The following is a 7,818-nucleotide window of genomic DNA, read 5'->3' on the forward strand; positions in this document are numbered from 1 at the left end:
TGAATGGGGATCATACAGCGCTGATGTCGTAGTGAACATAGTAATATTTTATTGCTTTTATTCTTTGCTCAGTACTTTGTGATATTTTGTAAGTCTGTTTTGTCCACTGTCACATATAGTGAGTATCTCGCTTATGTGAGATTTTGCTCCAGAGTTTCCCACTCCAGGTTTGTTTCCTGCTCCCCAGGCTCCGCCCCCTGGCCCCACCCACTGATCACCTACACCTGCAGCTTGGGTGCCTTATAGATTCATTAGAGCATCTATAAATACTCACCATTTGCCAGTCTAAGCATACAGAGTCTTTCATTGGCATTGTGGATCACTACACTGGGTGCAAAGTCATTTCAGAATTGCTATGAAATTCTGCTACTGGGTTTACTGCTCTCAAACACCAGACATCCCTGTCCATCTCTGTAATGTCTGCCATAACTGTTGTCTGCCTTTAGTTAAGATCCTGCACAGACACCTGGATATGGATATATAAGATTGTGTGCACTCAATATGGTCAGTACTCGGTCTAATATATTTGAAAGCTGTAAAACACTATCGGGTGGAGTGAGGTTTCCTCTACAAAACCCTCAGAACTTTGTTGAGTTTCATGTCTTGGGTAAGACTGTACACAGCTCCTTTGATGTGTGTGATGGATGATCCAAGCACTTCCTTCTTCACCGGGGAACACGACAGAGTTGCTCTCTTTTCCTGCTGCCTTTCAATCTGGTAATGGAACTGTGTGTTATTTTGTTATGAAGGAGACATACATTTTAAAGGAAAACCCCATTAATACCTCACATAAGGTAGCACTAAGGTCCTACTGGCAAATTTAGTTCCATCCTACCAAAATTAGATATGTTTTAAAATTTTTCCTAGTTATAAAATAAAGTGAATTATAGCCTTTCAACACAGCTAAGCAACCTTGTTAAATTTTTCCTTTAGGAAAGTGAGCTCAAGATATTTGACCTCTCTTTTATAGTGTTTTGGCATAATGGCACCTATTTTTTAATCTTCATTTGAAATTTAACACACCATTGACACTGACAATTGTAAGGTGGATTTAGAAGTAGCACACTGCACCCTGTCATGCGTGCTCCTCCCAGCATGCTTATCACCACTTATACAGACTACATTTCCCATGAAGCTCCTGTCGACCTTGTTGTTAAGTCCCCTGTCTAGGTTAGTTCCACCTGCTGTGAATTCCCATCTGATTTCCTCGTGTATTTAAAGTCCTTGGGGCTCTAGTCTGGCTGTCTATGAAGATGGAATATTAGCAACATTTGAGCAATTGGGAAAAAATATACTTGAGAAGTTTGGTTAAGAAACAAAACATTTCCACTTGAACCAGAACTACAACTCTAAATGCTTTACTATAATTTTATATAGATCCGAAGTGTTTACTCTTCCAGATCTCGGAAGCTATTGGTGAGATAAATCCCCAACTTTCAGATATACTCAAAGCACAATGAGAGCAGGATTTGGGCTCTGCATCATTAAGTAATATTCAATTACTTAACGGAACGGACAGGATAATGTAATGTAATATTGATTATGCCCCCATGTCAGAAAAATGAACCAATATTCAAATCTAGAACCCTACGTGATGGTTGCGAGATGGTTGCGAGATGTCATGTTTCCGTTAAGGCTCGAGAAGGTCCTTGAGAAGATTCACTTTAACACATCATTGCAAAAGAAATCTCAGGTTTTGCAGGTGGCTTGGAGCACCAGTAATGATCAGATGGCGTCAGCTTCAAAACAACAAAAAAAAATGTAGGAACCTACATGTGGAATTCCTAAACTTGGATAATGCATTTCGATCAATTCTGCATAATCTCTTATGTAAATCATTTAGGATTTGATTATGATGATTTGATTATGAGGCTGGTCAAGACTTGCCTTGAATATTTACAGTTTAGATTTCATACAGGAGAGTGTGTTATGTTGTGGCAGTATTTGGATATAGTTATAATGGCTGGTTGTACTATTTAACCATTAGCATTTGCAGTGGCGATGGAGATGATAAATAGGGCATCTAAGTGGGTTGTCGGTGGAGGGAGGATGGCTTCCTGGCTCCCTCCAATCAGACCATACATGGGTGCCTGGCCGTCATAGAGATGTGAAACTGAGAATCTTAGGTGAGCAATGATGAAGGTTAAACCCAGTAGATCTGGAGGGTTGACAATTATTGAAGGAAAACATGTGCAGAGAAGTTTTCTAATGCAGAAACAATTGATACATTTACAGCATTTAGCTGACACGTTTATCCAAAGCAACTTACAATTATGACTGAGTATAACTTAAGCAATTGAGGGTTAAGGGTCTTGCTCAGGGGCCCAACAGTGGCAGGGCTTGAACCAGCAACCTTCCAATTACAAGTCAACCACTGAGCTACCACTGCTTTACTATACCTTCTATACTGGAGAAACCATTAGGTAGCTGTATAGTATAGTCCAACTTGAAATTGTAGTGTCTGCAGTTTGGCTTGCTACCTCATATTAGATGGTCACTGACTGTTTATGAGGCTGTGAAAACCAAAGTAAAGAGGTTAGAAAGGATTATGAATAAAGCTATTAGGAAGAGGCTAGGGTTTGAGGTAATAAAATGATATTGTAAGCAGAATAATGTGGTTGGTCTAAAATAAACTGGATTATGTAGAGAAAAGACTTCTGCCGAGACTTCAGCGTAAGGCCTCAGAAGGCACTGTGTCAGGTCAGGACATCACCAGATGGACGGAAAAAAATTATATTACTGCGATGAACACCAGGTGGTTTGAATAAGATCAGTTTTTAAAAATAATAATAATAAAAAATAATCAAGAACTTCCTAGAAGATGAATTTCCCAACAGGCTACTCAACAACAGAAGCAGAGCCACCAGAACAGGAAGCAGCTCACACACATTAGGAAAGGCTGGTCATACGCAGATAACATCTCAGCAGCACCAGTACGGTTAGAACAAGCTGCTCTATTTTCTGATTTCACAGTGGTAAGGAGGATTTGTGAGTTTTTGTGAAAGTCACATTATAAAGAATCAAAGATCAGTGTATAGAGCTCTCATTAACACAACATTATCTTAAGATGTTTGTCAGAGCCTTGATGAAAACCATGTTACCTGGTAACAGATGAGGCTCCGCCCCTCTAGTGTGTGATTGGTCAGTTTAACCACAATGCTGTTTGAGAGAAGCTGTTCCACACTGACTTCTCTCAGTAGATTTTCAAACTCAGACAGAAACAATGGCAAAGCTCTGGAGTGTCCTTGTTGTTGAATTATTCCTACATATTGACACAATGAGTAAGTTTTGTTTTTTTTTAAATAACAGGTAATAAATACCGTAATGTGCATACTGTTATGGTGATTATACATTTGTTCATTATCAGGTGGATATTACTATGAGAGGAGAAGCCAGTGTTTGTACAGCTCCAGGGATTTAAATGACATGGTGTTAATAGATTCATACATTTTCAACAAGATTGAGTATTTACAGTTCAACAGCACAGTGGGCAAGTTTGTGGGATACAATGAGCATGGCATCTATTATGCGGAGAAGTATAGCAACGATACCGCCCTTATTCAGAGACTGCTAGCTGGTGTGGACGGAGTCTGTAAACAAAGTGCTGATTTTTGCTACTCACATATAATGGATAAGACAGGTGAGCCCACAGATAATGACTAAAGCTAACAAGTCACACACTGCAACATTTTGTACATTCACATGCTCTTTGTGTTTAATTCTGCAGTTGAACCAAGGGTCAAAGTGATGTCCGTGAAGCAGGCCAGTGGCAATCATCCAGCCATGCTGATGTGCAGTGCGTACAACTTCTACCCCAAAGCCATCAAAGTGTCCTGGAGCAGAGATGGAGAACCGGTGACCTCTGATATCACGTCCACTGAGGAGCTGGCTGATGGAGACTGGTACCACCAGATCCACTCCCACCTGGAGTACACACCCAAATCTGGGGAGAAGATCTCCTGTGTGGTGGAGCACGCCAGCTTCCAGAAACCCATGGTGTACGACTGGGGTGAGAACTATTACGTCATATTAGACTAAAATGCAGTAACTGGCACTGAATTGCCAGTTCATAAGGTGCAGCTGTCCAGTTTAATAACGCATACCTGTCCAGTTTGTACTGTAGCTTACACATATTCAGTAGCTGTACCTATAAGACAGCAGTCTTTCAGTCAGGTCTATGTACTAAGATATAGACTGACTGATGTTTACTGTCCTGTTCTCTGTACAGTTGTGCCTTGTTTCCTGTGGCCTATTTCATTAATGACCTGTTTTAAAAATTGCAGCAGATGTCTGTGTATGTTTTATTTGTATAAACAGTATTTAACAGTTTAACAGTTTTACAGTCTACATGTGTATTAGAACATCCAGCTAACACCTACCATTAGGAAAAATCCAGATAACTCATTAACAAGACCAATAAACACTAGAATATTGACATAGTGTTCACTGGGTTCAGGACTCAGTCCAGTCAGTCAACTGAGTCCAGAGTACAGTAGAACAGTAGTTTTAGTACAGTAGCACAGTAGAACAGTAGTTTATTAGTACAGTAGAACAGTAGTTTATTAGTACAGTAACACAGTAGAACAGTCGTTTATTAGTACAGTAGCACAGTAGATCAGTAGTTTATTAGTACAGTAGCACAGTAGAACAGTCGTTTATTAGTACAGTAGAACAGTAGTTTATTAGTACAGTAGCACAGTAGAACAGTAGTTTATTAGTACAGTAGCACAGTAGTTTATTAGTACGGTAGCACAGTAGAACAGTAGTTTATTAGTACAGCAGAACAGTAGTTTATTAATACAGTAGAACAGTCGTTTATTAGTACAGTAGCACAGTAGAACAGTAGTTTATTAGTACAGTAGAACAGTCGTTTATTAGTACAGTAGAAAAGTCGTTTATTAGTACAGTAGAACAGTAGAACAGTCGTTTATTGGTACAGTAGCACAGTAGAACAGTCGTTTATTAGTACAGTAGCACAGTAGCACAGTCGTTTATTAGTACAGTAGAACAGTAGTTTATTAGTACAGTAGCACAGTAGAACAGTCGTTTATTAGTACAGTAGCACAGTAGAACAGTAGTTTATTAGCACAGTAGCACAATAGAACAGTAGTTTATTAGCACAGTAGAACAGTAGTTTATTAGTACAGTAGCACAGTAGAACAGTAGTTTATTAGTACAGTAGCACAGTAGAACAGTAGTTTATTAGCGCAGTAACACAGTAGAACAGTCGTTTATTAGCGCAGTAACACAGTAGAACAGTCGTTTATTAGTACAGTAGAACAGTAGTTTATTAGTACAGTAGAACAGTAGTTTATTAGCACAGTAGAACAGTCGTTTATTAGTACAGTAGCACAGTAGAACAGTCGTTTATTAGTACAGTAGCACAGTAGAACAGTAGTTTATTAGTACAGTAGCACAGTAGAACAGTAGTTTATTAGTACAGTAGCACAGTAGTTTATTAGTACAGTAGCACAGTAGAACAGTAGTTTATTAGTACAGTAGCACAGTAGAACAGTCGTTTATTAGTACAGTAGCACAGTAGAACAGTAGTGGCACCAGGAGTGGTTTCATTGTCATTACCCAGTGATTCATCTGGACTCTCTTTCAGTCTGACACACAACACCCGAGTAAGGAATGGCTGCCCTCCTGGCATCCCTGTTTCTGTAGTTTCCCGGTCGTGTCTGTTTTCCTTTGCGTCTCTGTTCTGCTCCTTGGTTTCATTTTCTCCACCCGTCGTCTGTTCCTTCATTCCGTGTTTTGGTTCTCCCTGTCCCCATGTTCACCTGAGTCTGTTTTATGCCTAATTGTCCTGGTTATTTGTACCCTGTGTTATGTTTGTTTTGTCATGTTTATTTATGCTTGCTGGTTTGCCGTTGCTTTTCCGTTTGTGTATCATTTTGTCAGTGTTTTCTCCTCACCCGAGTTATTTTGCCCTTTGTGATTGTGTTTCCTCCGTAAATAAACTGCCCCCTGCATATACATTCTGCCTGTCCTGATTGGAAAACGTAACAGAATAACCGACCCATTAAGAGAATGCAGCGGGAGGGCTTCGGTCCTCCTGTGGTCGCTCCTTGAGATTCCCCTGTGGCCCCTGTAGCTGCTACAGGTGGACCTCCGATGCCTTTGGCAAGCCAATGACCCTTGAGGTCTTTCTGTCAACCTCCCGGACCCCTACGAACCCTTTGGTTAAGCCGGGAGTCACTTTTGAAACTCCTCTGCTCCCTTGTCTGCCCCGTATCCTCTGTTCCTGTTTTCCCTGCTTCTGTTGCCGGTTTTGTCTGGGTTACTGTCTGTGGATCCAAGCCTGATCCTGTGTGACGTTAGTCTTTCCCTCCCTGTCCCAGTGCCTGTATCCGTGCCTGTTATTTTCCTTGTTCCTGTTCCTGTGTCAGTCTTCCTAGATATACTCACCTCTTTTTGTTTTAGTTTCTGTACCCGCTCCTCTCCGGAGTCTACACCCACCTCCTGTTCCAGCTGCGTTATTGGTCTGCCTGCTTTTCCCGTTCCTGCTTCTGTCCCTGGATCTGCCCAGACTCCTGTACCCATCCGGGGTTTAGCATGGAATCCCTTGTGCCCCGGGCCCTGCCACTAAGCCTTGCGTTAGTCCTGCCCCTGGTCCTGTCCCTTCCTTGGTTGCTCCTTGTGTTTTTCCGTCTGTTTCCAGTCCTGTCTTGTCGTCCCTGGTTCCTCCCTTTGGCCCCGTCTCTGCATCATCTCTGTCTATCCTGCGTCTAGTCTGGTGCCTGTCCCGGCTCCTTGCCTTGCCCGTTCCGTCTCCGTCGGTGCCTCGTCCTGGTCCTGTGTTTCGTTTTGCGTGCCACGGTGTTGCGCACTTTAGTGGGGGGTTCTGTAAGAATGCTGCCCTCCTGGCGTCCCTATTTCTGTTTTCTCCTCGCCACCAGGGATTGTGTGTTTCCTCCGTTAATAAACTGCCCCCTGCATATGCATTCGGCCTCTTGCCTGTCCCGACTGGAAACCGTTACACTGACCAAGCCGCAGATGCCACAGTATGGCACAGTGTTGGCTACAGCTGCCACAGTATGGCACAGTGTTGGGTACAGATGGCACAGTGTTGGCTACAGCTGCCACAGTATGGCACAGTGTTGGGTACAGATGGCACAGTGTTGGGTTCAGCTGCCACAGTACGGCAGTGTTGGGTTCAGCTGCCACAGCCTGTCGATGCTGTGTAATGTACCTTCTACATAAGATCTTTAACCATAAACTCTCCCACTTCACAGATCCGTCTCTTCCTGAGTCTGAGAGGAACAAGGTTGTTATTGGAGCTTCAGGGTTGGTGTTGGGGATCATCCTATCAGCTGCTGGATTCATCTACTACAAAAGGAAATCCTCAAGGCCTTAGTAAGGTGAAGGAGAGACTGTGTTAATGCTGAGATAATGCTGTATTATCTCATCAAACCTCATGGGTTGATCTTATGGTTATGGTGCTGTCAGCAAACAAACCAACCTGTAGAATCCTTAGAGCCCTCTCCAAACACACACACACACACACACACACACACACACACACACACACACACACACACACACACTCAAAGATCACTGAATAACAGGATTAATGTAAGCATTAAATATGTATGAGTATGTATAAGTATGAAGAGATGTGGGATTACAAAGGTAATGTGTAACATTGCTAATGCTTGCACTGTACATGCATTTTGGACAGAGGGAAGGATGAGGAGTATTTAGCTGTAATTCCATTAAATGGTTTTAATTAATTCTACTATATTTTAATATTCTCCATCACTTTAAAAAATCTCTGCACATAAACAACACGCTTTGTTTGTCTGATTTATGCCC

The 7,818-nt window shown here is 41.9% G+C and overlaps 1 protein-coding gene across 1 annotated transcript; it reads left to right on the forward strand.

Annotated features, from left to right (window-relative positions):
* The first annotated feature begins 3,211 nt into the window (after positions 1-3,211).
* LOC113568076 (rano class II histocompatibility antigen, D-1 beta chain-like) lies at positions 3,212-7,547 on the forward strand. The gene is made up of 4 exons (XM_035536113.2): positions 3,212-3,281; positions 3,368-3,640; positions 3,728-4,009; positions 7,239-7,547. Exons 1-4 carry the CDS (start codon positions 3,224-3,226, stop codon positions 7,358-7,360), a joined length of 735 nt encoding a protein of 244 aa, XP_035392006.2. The 5' UTR covers positions 3,212-3,223; the 3' UTR covers positions 7,361-7,547.
* The last annotated feature ends 271 nt before the right edge of the window (positions 7,548-7,818 follow it).

Source organism: Electrophorus electricus, chromosome 20, assembly GCF_041902795.1.
Source record: "Electrophorus electricus isolate QZ-2024a chromosome 20, ASM4190279v1, whole genome shotgun sequence".
In the NCBI taxonomy this organism is placed as follows: domain Eukaryota; kingdom Metazoa; phylum Chordata; class Actinopteri; order Gymnotiformes; family Gymnotidae; genus Electrophorus; species Electrophorus electricus.